The sequence below is a fragment of the Chanodichthys erythropterus genome, chromosome 13, assembly GCF_024489055.1.
Source record: "Chanodichthys erythropterus isolate Z2021 chromosome 13, ASM2448905v1, whole genome shotgun sequence".
Lineage (NCBI taxonomy): Eukaryota > Metazoa > Chordata > Actinopteri > Cypriniformes > Xenocyprididae > Chanodichthys > Chanodichthys erythropterus.
The window spans coordinates 21,579,709-21,593,222 of NC_090233.1; the positions used below are offsets into that span (position 1 = coordinate 21,579,709).

The window sequence follows — 13,514 nt, forward strand, 5'->3', positions numbered from 1 at the left end:
CAGAATTCTGAGATATAAAGTCGCAATTGTGTGATATAAAGTCAGAATTCTGACTTTTTTTCTCACAATTGTGTGAAACTTTATTTGTCACAGTCCTTACTTTGCTTGCATTTCCTTTCATTGCGACTGACCATCAGGATTACTGTTTAGAGATTACCAGGGTTGGGAGGGTTACTTTTAGAATGTATTTTAGTACAGATTACAAAATACATGCTTTAAAAAGTAATCTGTAACGTATTTCATTACATTACTCAAGTTAAGTAACTTAATCTAAATACTTTGGAATACTTTGAAATACTTAACAACACAAAGGACCACATTAACTTGATGTTCTGTTTTAACCTGTAAATAAAAATGACCTCTACCCATCAGGATATGGTTTTCCACTAAATTGTATTTTTAACATAATTTACAAATTATATATCTGCAGTTTATTAGACATACCCTATGTGTTGGTAAAGAATTTCATCTTGATAATAAACAAATTATGAAAATATTTGTTTCTTTTAACATGACATCCATATATTACTATTGATATATCATTCCTAAATTATATTTTTTAAAGTTGTGCATCAGTGGGATAACAAAATATTAAATAACAACAATAAAATATTGTTAATAATATTGTTGTTTTATAGGTGTGTAGAGTCGAATTGACAGTGGTTTAAATTGTTTATTAACAAAGTTTGTTTGCAACATTTAGAATGTTTATAAAGAAAATTAAGTGAAATTATCTATCCAATAATCTCGAGAGAAGGCGTATATTCAAAGCTGACTCACCTACGGTTTCTCAACAGTTTTTTGCATCTCTCCACCACCAGGTTTACAGGTTTGGAAAAAAATATGATCATTTTGTGTTAACTATCCCTAGTATAAATATGTTTTTTTTTTTTTAAATAATCCTTTATTTATAACAACATTATCTGTAATTTGATTACCATTTATTTAAAATGTAACTGTAACAAAATAGTTACTCAAATTTTGTATGTTAAATACGTAACGTCGTTACATGTATTTCGTTACTCCACAGCCCTGGAGATTACTGCTTAAGCATAATAATAGCTGACTTCCTGAATTCTGACTTTTTATCACGCAGTTGCCACTTTATATCTCAGAATTCTGACTTTATATCACGCAATTGTGAGATATAAACTCGCAATTGTGAGATTAAAAGTCAGAATTCTGAGATAAAAAGTTCCAATTACTCTTTATTTTTTTATTTAGTGGCCGAAATGGGCTTCCATATTTGTGCACCAATCTTATGCACCAAAAGCATGCTTTCATTTCATTTCAATATGTGTGGTATATGATGAAACAATTCTAAAATTAATAAATAGGGCCAAATCACAGAACCTGCAAAGTCTATTTTAATGTCAGTCTCAGGTAATAGTAAGGAACATGTCTAGATTTTTCTGCTCACTTATGCAAGTTTATTTTAAACATCCACTTTTATAAAATCATGTGTAATTTACTTAAATAGGGGTTTTTAATAAACTTGAATTATATCAATAAATAATTAATTTAAGGACATATGTGTTGTACATGATGTTCACAAACACAGCACATGACCTTCTCTAACGCCCATCTCTAGAAAACACACACCCTCCTCTGTAAAAAAACAGAAATGTTAGTTTGTATGGATCAGTACATGATATCACAGGTGTAAAGTAATAATAATTGTAACTCAAATGACATTAAGAAAACTAGTCCTGTCCATATAGTGATATAGCGTCATGGACCATGGTTCAATTTCAAATGAGAGTGAAGATATCATTTGCAGTTCAAAATTTAATCAATAAATGGTTCATCAGTAAAAGGCCACTAATCAAGATTGTAACACACACACACACACACACACACACACACACACACACACACACACACACACACACACACACACACACACACACACACACACACACACACACACACACACACACACACACACACACACACAAACACACACACACACACACACACACACAAACACACACACACACACACACACACAAACACACACACACACACACACACACACAAACACACACACACACACAAACACACACACACACACAAACACACACACACACACACACACAAAAAACACACACACAAACACACACACAAGAGAGACTGAAAGTGAGGGTGGAGGGGAATGGGGGGGGACTACAGAGAGAGTGTGAAAAATCAGCATTCAAACTAAAATATCTGACTTCCTGTTGGTCAGAGCTAAGGAGTGTAAATTAGAAAGTTGTCCAGCTTAATGAGAACAACATGTGTACAGAGTTTGGTTACTGTAGGTTAAACTTGACTTTTGTCAAAAGGTGGCGCTACAGAGGCCCTCCTCCACTGCCAGTTTCTAAGGCTTTGCCCATGTCTACTGGATGACAATCCTGACGTGTGTCGAGTTTCATGCAATTTGAAGGATGCTAAGAGTCTCAAAAGCATCCAAAACAAATATTGAAGTTAGATCTGTTGCTATGGCAACAGTGCTTGAAAAATATCAAAAATCTTTTCACAGGTCTACATTCGCCATGTCTTGACATTATTCTAATGTAGTTTAAAGGAAATCGGGTAAAAATAAAAGGGTGACCTCAAAGCATTTTGAAAGAGACACACTTCCTGTTGCTGGTTGGTGGCGCTATAACTTTGACCTACAGCAAACACACAGCTGAAGTTTCATAAAAATCAATCAGTGTATGCAGATGTTATAACATACTTCCTGTTCCCCTTATCTCGCCATAAATTTGTTGCTTCACCACGGCCAAACCGTTTGAGATATCAAAAATCCGCTCACAAATTGGCATCCTCAATGTTTTGATTTCATTTTGATTTCAATGTTTCTCTCGAATTCTTTCTTTTTTTTAATTATTATTATTATTTTTTGTGCGTTCTTAACATTGCTGTGCTTTTTATATGCAGGTTGCATGGTTGACATGGTACAAACTACAAATTGTAGATGCCTAAAACTAGGAGATGGCAGGTTCAGGAAGTGACTTCATAAAATGTACTGTTTTTTTTGCCTTTTTTGCCATTGTGCAAATCTTTTGCTTTCATACCAAATATGTTCCAAACTGATAAGAACAATCAAAGTGTAAAGTGTCTCAGACAGGTTGCTTGGAAGACATGCCTAGTCAAATGGACACAAAAGCCGCCTCTATTCTGTCGCATCTCTCGATTGATAAAAAGGGGTACAATAACTGCACTGTGTATTTCTATTTTTGGCTGTTGACAGCTGCTCAGTTTTTTAGACACTCCCTGTTCGTTCAAACTGTTAATCAAAAATGTTTTCCTGTCTTTCTCAAATTAGTCACAAAATACATTATGAATTCACACCTTTTTTGTCTTCAATGGAAACTGATGATATTTTTAGGTGTAACAACTTTTTGATTCTTTTATACTGTATTTTTTCCAAGTTATTTTGTGGTTTCGGGAAAGGTCTTCTTTTAGATGACCTAAGTTTGGCCCCCAAAAGCCCTGGGCGGCGTTTCCCAAAAGCATCGTAAGCTTAAGTTGATCGTAGCTACATTGAAACCAATGGAGCTACGATCAACTTAGGCTTAAGATGCTTTTGGGAAACACTGCCCTGGATGGTGCTAAAAAAATATTCTCCTTAGAAAAACAATAGGGTCCTGCACCTTAGTGGCTTTGGCCCTAAATACATAACTATGTTTTCAGTGGTGTTTAAAGACCTCACATAATGAACCGTTGTTTTTATTACCTTTAGAATGAGCCAATTCTATCTACATACACCACAGGTCCCCTTACATGTTAAGTCGCCACGTTGTTATTACAGCCACCATTTAAATGTTTATATTTCAACATAGTTATATAGTAATGAAGTTGATATAAAAACTGCCCATTGTAGAGTTTAGATGTTTATGTATGCTTATTTGATTACTATTAAATCAACTTTATTTTCGTAACTTTATTTTTTTTAATTTTGGTTTTGTGTTTTGGTAAAAAATTAATTTTGCTGTGTCACTAAAGCCACGTTTCCACCAAAATTACCTGGAACAATTGGTCCCAGGAAAATTTTTTCCCCAGACCTATTGCTAGCTGCGTTTCCATAGCGGTCTAAAGTACCGTGAAGAAAGTCCGGTGACTTAGGACTGGATTTTGTCGTCTGCATATAAGCTTAATAAAGCCTGAACCTCATCATCAGTCCATCGGTCGTATTTTTTTAAACTCGTATTTTTCGAATAGCAAACAACTCTTACTGCACGCACTGCAGCAGACTTTACAAAAATGGTTGAAATAAAATGCTGCGTGAACTCACCCAATCAGCATGTTCAGTGCCCAGGTCCCACCCCCATCCAGAAATTCTACAAAAAAATTCTAAATGGCTCTCACAAACAATATTTCTGTCTCTTCCTGTTTTCCAGATCACACGCTCTCAGTATCAGAACGGTCTGATGGCGTCTCGATTGGACAGCTCGCCTCAGTCTCCAGACAGTGGACACGGCCGCGTGGATAACAGCACATCATCCGTTCACCATCCCTCGACGGAAAATATTCTCACACTTACGGATGCCCCCGATGAGACGACCTCACTCCTCAATGAACAGAACAGCCAATCTGCACTCCAGGCCAACCACAGCACACATAACGAGAGTGCCATTTGACACACTTGCACACAATTCAACGATGTCCCTCATACCCACTGGACATTAAGCACTTTTTCCCATACATTTTTATCAGACACTAGCCATTCCAGTTCCCGGTATATCAGTGTGGGTCTATGATGAGCAATAGTTTGCTGAGATATTGTGTAACACATTGTGCAAGACGAAGGCACAGAGAAGCCAAAGTGTATCTGGACTGAAAAAGGCCCCTGTTTCCAACAGTCTCTTTGGGGAGTTTTATAGACTGTGATAATAGAGACATTTCTATATACATGAAGATGTTTATTTTGTCATTTTTCTATTGAAATTGCTCAGAAACTGGCTGAATGCGAGTGAGGGAAACTGCGGATGCCTTTTTATTTAGTGTTAGTCGATAGCTCTATCATTTGTACCAAATTCCGTGTATATATATATATATGTACATATATGTATGTATGTGTGTATATATATATATATATATATATGTACATATATGTATGTATGTGTGTATATATATATATATATATATATATATATGTACATATATATATATATATATATATATATATATATATGTACATATGTATGTATGTGTGTATATATATATATATATATGTACATATATGTATGTATGTGTGTGAGTGAAAATGAAAGTGAGTTTGTGATAGAGATATATACGTGGCAGTGTGTGTTATATACGACAACGCATGAGTCCGATTTGGCCGTTGCAGCCCAAGCAAGCAACAACTCAGGGAGACGCTGAGCTTCACATAGTAATTGCATGTTCGATAATTCCCTATTGATTTACGTGAACCCATGCGACAAGTGATCAAAAAAAGTGAAGCATGCTGTCGTCAAATGCACCAAACAGTGAAACACAAAGATCATACACATGGCATCCACATGTAATTTTTATGTCGGATATTTCTGCTGGTTGTCTGTGGAGATTTGTTAATGTGATTTAGTGTTTGTGTATGTGTAAAATTGTCCTTTTAAAAATATTGCATTGACTTTTTTACTCCAAAGAGAACAAGCATTTGTCATTGTAGTACAACTGTAAATGGAGTCACTTTTCAGCACAAGACATTTGTGTGATTAAAGCTCTCGAACTGTATCTGTTGCTCCCATTGGACCAGAGGTAATCTAACCAAAAGAATTTAACAATTTGCTGTATTTATTTAGCATTCAATTGAGGTTGTATTTTTTTTTTTTTAATTATTATTATTTTTTGTGAGTTCTTAACATTGCTGTGCGTTTTATATGCAGGTTGCATGGTTGACATGGTACAAACTACAAATTGTAGATGCCTAAAACTAGGAGATGGCAGGTTCAGGAAGTGACTTCATAAAATGTACTGTTTCTTTGCCTTTTTTTGCCATTGTGCAAATCTTTTGCTTTCATACCAAATATGTTCCAAACTGATAAGAACAATCAAAGTGTAAAGTATCTCAGACAGGTTGCTTGGAAGACATGCCTAGTCAAATGGACACAAAAGCCGCCTCTATATTGTAGCATCTCTCGATTGATAAAAAGGGGTACAATAACTGCACTGTGTATTTCTATTTTTGGCTGTTGACAGCTGCTCAGTTTTTTAGACACTTCCTGTTCGTTCGAACTGTTAATCAAAAATGATTTCCTGTCTTTCTCAAATTAGTCACAAAATACATTATGAATTCACTTTTTTTTTTTTTGTCTTCAATGGAAACTGATTATATTTTTAGGTGTAACAACTTTTTGATTCTTTTTATACTGTATTTTTCCAAGTTATTTTGTGGTTTGGGAAAGGTCTTCTTTTAGATGATCTGAGTTTGGCTATTAAATTATTTATTTAATCAGTGTAATATGTTTCATATTATTGTATTCATAACCCGTGGTATTTTGTAAACCTCAAATCAAGTGAATGTGTAAAAGGATTAAAGGGAAGTAGTCTCAACTTTATATGAATAAGACACATCTTACGAGTATCAAATTTAAAATTTACACTTTCTTGTAAAGTGTGATTTGTTCTGTAATTCATCCAGATTTCCCTCTGACTCTGTTTCGCACAGCAAAAGTGTTGTTTTACAATTCTGATGTTCTGCATTAAATCATCAGCAGGTGTACTGACCAATGTTGGGGAAAGTTACTTTTAAAAAGTATTGTGTTACGCCCTATAAAAATAACTAATTGTGCTACTTATGTTTTATGGAAAGTAATGTTACATTATGTTTTCTCACCTGGACTGGGCTTACTTGGTTATTAAATAACAAAAAAGTTCTATTTTGGCAAATGTAAAGGCCCTTTCACACCAAAATTGAAATGAATAAGCCTCAGGCTGAAGGAAATGCAAACGCACGCTTGTACAGTAGAGGGCGCAGCTCAAACAAACCTTTTACCTGTGCTGCCATTCTGGATGTAAAAGAAAAGGACACAGGAGAAGGAAGTTCAACACTCATAAGCAGTGCCCAAGGAAGTTGACCAGAAGTTGAAGTCGGCCGCGTGCTGCCATCTTGTAGCAGAACTTCACTTGCGTTAGCATCCCATTGACTCCCATTCATTTTGGTGTCACTTTGACAGTGAATAACTATACATCTGAGGCATTTAAAGACTCCATTTGTCCATTATTTATTTCTAAACATACACGACAATGTATAAAGGGCTCCATTACCTTCTATGTTACATTATGGCCCCGTAGAAACAGTTGTTGTAAAAATAAGCTAACGATTGTGTCATAACCACTCGACTCTCTGTCGCACAGTAGAGAAATTACCGTACAGACAGGAGGAGAAGCTCACAGGCAATCGGGGAGATTATCTTAATATGGTGTACTGGCGTTACATTTTAAAATACTATACAAAATAATCAGAATACTTACTCCTGCTCACTCACGCCAAAGAACTCCCCGCTCAAGCTCGCCGTCTCTGCAAGATTAACAATGGCAGTTTGCACGCACAGCTACTAGAAGATTTACATCTGTCAGACAGGTTGCGGACGTCATCAAGCTTAGTTTGAGTCTGCGCGTCAGAAACGGAAGTGCTAAAAATCGCTAAAAATGGGCTTCACTTGACTCAATTGAGTTCCAATGGGGTCGCTGTGTCCATTTCTTTTACTGTCTATGCTCATAAGCAATGAAAGAAAAAAAAAAAATTAAATGCAAATTGTGATGTTTAACTAAAGTCATTTTTGATTACAGTATTAGTATGGTTGATTTGAATCATCAAATGTCAGCAGCAAAGACGTTGGTTAATAAAGTGAGATTAAATACATAAAGTACATTTGTATGATTTAACATCGCAGGTTTGTGTAATATTCTGAGTTTTCATTTCACTGTTTTTAATGCTCAAATTTATTCTAGAGCTACAATAACAATCTTGTTTACACAGCACACATAATGCTAGGTTTAGGTATAAATTGACGAAGACTACCCTGTGACAGCATGTTCACTTATCTGCCCCACGAACACTGGCTCAAGTGTTGGCAGAGGCAGAGCATGTCTGTATTCATGATGACACATGCAGAGGCTCTCTCTTACCACCCTCCTGCCCAAGTACGCCAGACCAAGTGTACTAATGTCGATGATGCATATTCCTTATATGCCATATGGGTGACCTTATGCAATAAGACGAGAGCAGAGAACGGCCCCTGAACCAGCAAGGGTGTTCTACTCACTACTCACTCAATCACGATTCATTTTGTTCCACGTCATGTTTAGGGGTGTGAAAATGTAAAGTCGATGTCTCTACAATAACAGACCAGCGTGCATCTAATAAATTATTCATTCAAGAATATTGTGCAAGTTTACTGCAACAATGGAGCCACAAACTTCACATACTTTTGAAAACCCAGCATTTAGTTGATCCTGGTAATTGCTTATTGTCACAGTTGTAAATCCACGAGGGGGTTTGGCGTCACAGCATTTGTTTCCAGAAGGACCATTAAAAAATGCGATGCACGTGTCTCACAGACGTCCTGTAGAATTCAACCAACCAGATGACGATTTCGAAAATCCTACAGTGCTTCCAGTTAAGTGTGCCATATGCATCAGACGTTCAGCCAACGGTCCGTGGGCGTAATGTCTGAGGCTGAGACTAGATAGTCAGCTACTGCGATGCGGGTGAGAACGATAACTGGGGAGCAGGCGGCATGGGTGTTTTCATCCATAAGTTTTGGCTGGCAGACATAGAAGATGCTTGTATTACTGGACTAGATTTTTTGACACTGATGGGGCTTGCATAAATGTGGTCAGGGCTTACTTTCAGATCGGCCATGAAGTTATTCCCCTACAGAAGGGGCAAAGGACAGCTGATGTGCCTTTGGGCCAAGTGAGAGGGAGAGCAGCTGGGCAGAATAGTCGAGCGCCCACATTGAATGTTACCCCTATGGATGTCAGCACCACGCCGGCCCAGTTGTCCGCACCAGTGCCCTCTCCATCAAAAGAGACTGTACTTGCCATTCAGGAGCTGTGGCAATGGTGCAGTGAAGGACTTACCCCCAGCCAGCATCGACAGTTGCAGGAAGTGCTTGACCACAACCAAAACATCTTCCTGGCACAAGATGAGGACTGCGGACAAACGGGGCTAGTACAGCACAACCTCAATACCAGCACAGCTCCAATATCCTTACAAGACTATATCTATGACGCTGCTCATGTCTAAGTACTGATGAAGGACTAATGTTTTGCCATCAGAAGTTACTGCACGTTACTAGTTCTTTTATGGACACTGGAAGACCAAGCAGATTCCCCCCCATTGATGCCACCGGCTTGGGTCCGTCATCGCTGCTTGCAGCTATATATTCTTCTTCTCTGAAATTAATCACTTTTTGAGGGCCTAAACATGCTTGAAAACTCATGAAACTTTGCACACGTATCAGAAGTGGTGAAAATTTACATCTGATATGGGTTTCTGAATTAGGTGTGGCAAAATGGCTCGATAGTGCCACCTACAAAATTTCAATTCAAGCGTCTTTCGCGCTACGTTTCACATACAGGCATGACATTCGGTAGACACGTGACAGCGCAGTACCTACAAAAAAGTCCCTTGGTGCAAAAGGAAGTGGATATTTTTTCTCTGCAAAATTTTTGCCATTTCCAGACGTTGTACTTTAATGAACTTCTCCTAGAGATTTTATCAGATTAACATCATATTTGGTCAGTTTAATCTAAAGGCCTTGGCGACATTAAATTACAAAGATCTAGAGTTTTCGCTGAAGGGTGTGCCCGTGGCGGCCTGACAAAATTCGATGTTTCGCCATGAAACAGGAAGTTGTTGTAACTTAAGCATACAATGTAGGATCTACCCTAAACTACACATGTATTATTACAGTCCTGGCCATGCCAACATTCAGTTACCTTCATAGCGCCACCTGTGGGCAATGGGAAATTACATGTTTTACACTGTGATTAACTCCTTATTGAGATTTAACCAGATCAACATCATATGTCGTCAGTCTAATCTGAAGACCTTAGTGACGATACGTTGCAAAGATCTTGAGTTTTCATCGAACGGCGTGTCCGTGGCGGCCTGACAAAGTTTGAAGTTAAGCCATGACAGAGGAAGCTGTTGTAAGTCAGGCATACAGTGTCCAATCTGCTCCAAACTTCACATGTGTGATAAGAGTCCTGGCCTGAAGCATCTATATGCCAGTGTTCAGTTAGTCATAGCGCCACCTGCTGGCAACAGGAAACGGCATGCTTTGCACTGTAATTCACTACCAGATTCACATTTCATTATGCCACGAAGTGCCAAACATACTAGAAACACGTTAAATCATGCAACACTTGGCTGAGTGCTAAAATATTCAATTAACGCCACAAAACAGGATGTTGTTGTAATTCAGGCATACAATGTCTGATCTGCTCCAAACTTCACATGTTTGATAATAGTCCTGGCCTGAAGACATCTACATGGCAATATTCAGTTACAGTCAAAGTGCCACCTGTTGGCAGCAGGAAGTGTGTCACTTGGAAATGACTTTGCCATAATTCTCTTGTATTTACTGGCTTACATGCATGTCGCCCACTGTTCACAGTTTTCCTAAGACCAACGAGTGGCGGTGAGACCATGTGCGAGGGCCTTTTAATCGCTGCTTGCAGCCTTATTTTTTGCACTGGCAGTTATAGTCTCCTTTGTCTGTTGTACTTCAGACATTACACTATTTTGTTGTTAAAATTTCTGTGTATATTCACATCTATGTGCAATTGTGTGTCTGCACTATAAATGTGTGTGCGAATGTATCAGAGATGCATTCCATAGAAAATAAAGCATAAAAATAATTTGTCATTTTTATTCTGTTGTTTTGCTTGATCAATTTCCTTGTGGGGTTTGGTTCTTTTGTAGTTTTAGGCTCTAAAGACCTTTGAAATAACTGAAATCATTTGGCAAAGCGATATGGAACTGGAATCTGGTCAAATCCCCAAGATGCCAGGAACTATTTGGACCTGCCTGGAACATCTGTTGTATAAAGAGGTAACACTGCGAAAGTGGTTTGGTTTTTGTATCAGCAACCCTTAAATTGGTTTACATATATTTCCGATTTATTAAGATCAGAGTCATGTATTCTTGCTAAATTTGCACACACACATGCACTACTATTCGTGAGGCAAATGCAAATTCACATGCATTTTTCCAGTAGCATACAGCATTCACCCACCTCAAATTACAGACATACACAATCACTTAATTATTCATTCCTCTCTGGCTAACTGGAAAACACACAATTACTTCCTTTTACACACAGCTAAACTATCTGGCCATGTCTTGGCCCTTGCTTCTGTTAAGATGATATTTGTCTTGTCTACTGTAACAAACACATATAACACATAAACACATATGAGTATAAGTTTCTAATTACATTAATCTACTAAACAGTTCATTTTCTCTTTAATTTTAAAAGTGTGTCTAGTATTAATAATAATTATCTTTTGCCATTTTCTTAATGTCAGACCTGTGCATGTTGAGATTCATCAGAGCTCTTGCCAGATCTCGCCAAAGCTTTATTTATTTATTTATTTTTTCTTCTTAAGCTTTATTCACACGCTAGTTCCTCTCATTGGACTGTGCAATTTACACTTTTCTCTTTGACATTGTTTTTTCCTCTTAAAAATGTTATCAGACTGTTTAAAAAGTGCAGTATAGTTACAAAAATAAAGGTTTGGATCATTTACTTATACCTGATGACAGCCTTTTATTTTCATGATATGCAACAGTTCGCAAATTTCTTTTATGTTCTGCCGAAGAAGGGTAGTCATAAACATCTGGGATGCATATGGGTAAATGATTAATGAGAATTTAAGTTTTGAACATTTTTGAATTCTTCAAAGGATTTGTAATTGTTAAAGCAAGTGTTGGAGTGGTATGTGGTCTGGCATTGTCATGTTGGAAAATGCAAGGTCTTCCCTGAAAGACACGACATCTGGATGGGAGCATATGTTGTTCTAGAAGTTGGATATACCTTTCAGCATTGATGGTGCCTTTCCAGATGTGTAAGCTTTTTTCCAAAAAGAACTTCAAATTTTGATTCATCTGACCACAGAACAGTTTTCCACTTTGCCACAGTCCATTTTAAATGAGCCTTGGCCCAGAGAAACCGCCTGTGCTTCTGGATCATGTTTAGATATGGCTTCTTTTTTGACCTATAGAGTTTTAGCCGGCAACGGCGAATGGCACAGTGGATTGTGTTCACCGACAATGTTTTCTGGAAGTATTCCTGAGCCCATTACAGTAGCATTCCTGTATGTGATGCAGTGCCGTCTAAGGGCATCCAGTATGGTTTTCCGGCCTTGACCCTTACGCACAGAAATTGTTCCAGATTCTCTGAATCTTTGGATGATATTATGCACTGTAGATGATGATAACTTCAAATTCTTTGCAATTTTTTTCTGAGAAACACCTTTCTGATATTGCTCAACTATTTTTCGCATTGGGGAATTGGTGATCCTCTGCCCATCTTGACTTCTGAGAGACACTGCCACTCTGAGAGGCTCTTTTTATACCCAATCATGTTGCCAATTGACCTAATAAGTTGCAATTTGGTCCTCCGACTGTTCCTTATATGTACATTTAACTTTACCGGCTTCTTATTGCTACCTGTCCCAACTTTTTTGGAATGTGTAGCTGTCATGAAATCCAAAATGAGCCAATATTTGGCATGACATTTCAAAATGTCTCACTTTCAACATTTGATATGTTATCTATATTCTATTGTGAATAAAATATAAGTTTATGAGATTTTTAAATTATTGCATTCCTTTTTTATTCACAATTTGTACAGTGTCCCAACTCTTTTGGAATCGGGTTTGTACTTTCAGCATTTAAAACCACGCATGTTCTGAATCAACTATTTTTTTAACTCAAACACCATATCTCAAGGAGAAGCTACTTTTTAATACTTTTCAGGTTAAGCAAAAAGCATCTTCGCTTACAAAGCTATAAAATAGCTTTTTTTTTCTTGTTTTTTTTTTTTTTTTTTTTGCAAAGAGGGCAAGAAAGAATTACAGTGAGAGTGACGGGTACTTTATTGTCAGTATCGGGCTCGCAGATCACATGGGTAGGGCACTTTTTACTGTTTGTGTGGATGACCATGTCTGTCACCACCGAAGACCATTTTTTACCCAGGAAAAACCCTGCATTGATTCATTTGAATTGAAATATTTAATACTTTCACAGCAAAAATTATGTATTAATTTAGATTAATTAATCTAGAGTATGTAATTAATTAATGTAATTAATTAGATTAAAATTTTTAATTGATTGACACCCCTAATTTTTTGCATAGACTAAGGCTTTATGTAGTGGAACAGAAAATCATGTGGTTGTTTTATATCAGTTATACGGAGCATAATCAGATATGGCATTACGGTATGGTTTGGTAATCTTACAATTCAAGTAAAATCTAATCTCGCACGCTTGGTAAAAAAAAAGCAATGAAGAC

The 13,514-nt window shown here is 37.1% G+C and overlaps 1 protein-coding gene across 3 annotated transcripts in view; it reads left to right on the plus strand.

The window, feature by feature from the left end:
* LOC137033713 (novel protein similar to human and mouse cyclin M4 (CNNM4)) overlaps positions 1–6,601 on the plus strand; it is a 53,306-nt gene extending 46,705 nt beyond the window's left edge. Inside the window, exons 8-9 of one of the 3 annotated variants that reach the window (XM_067405935.1) lie at positions 2,923–3,007; positions 4,386–4,523. In XM_067405935.1, coding sequence (XP_067262036.1) covers positions 2,923–2,967 — 45 coding nt within the window. In that variant the 3' untranslated portion in view covers positions 2,968–3,007; positions 4,386–4,523. Of the gene's footprint in view, positions 1–2,922; positions 3,008–4,385 lie in introns of all 3 variants that reach the window. The other 2 variants (XM_067405933.1, XM_067405934.1) reach the window with 2 other exon arrangements.
* The last annotated feature ends 6,913 nt before the right edge of the window (positions 6,602–13,514 follow it).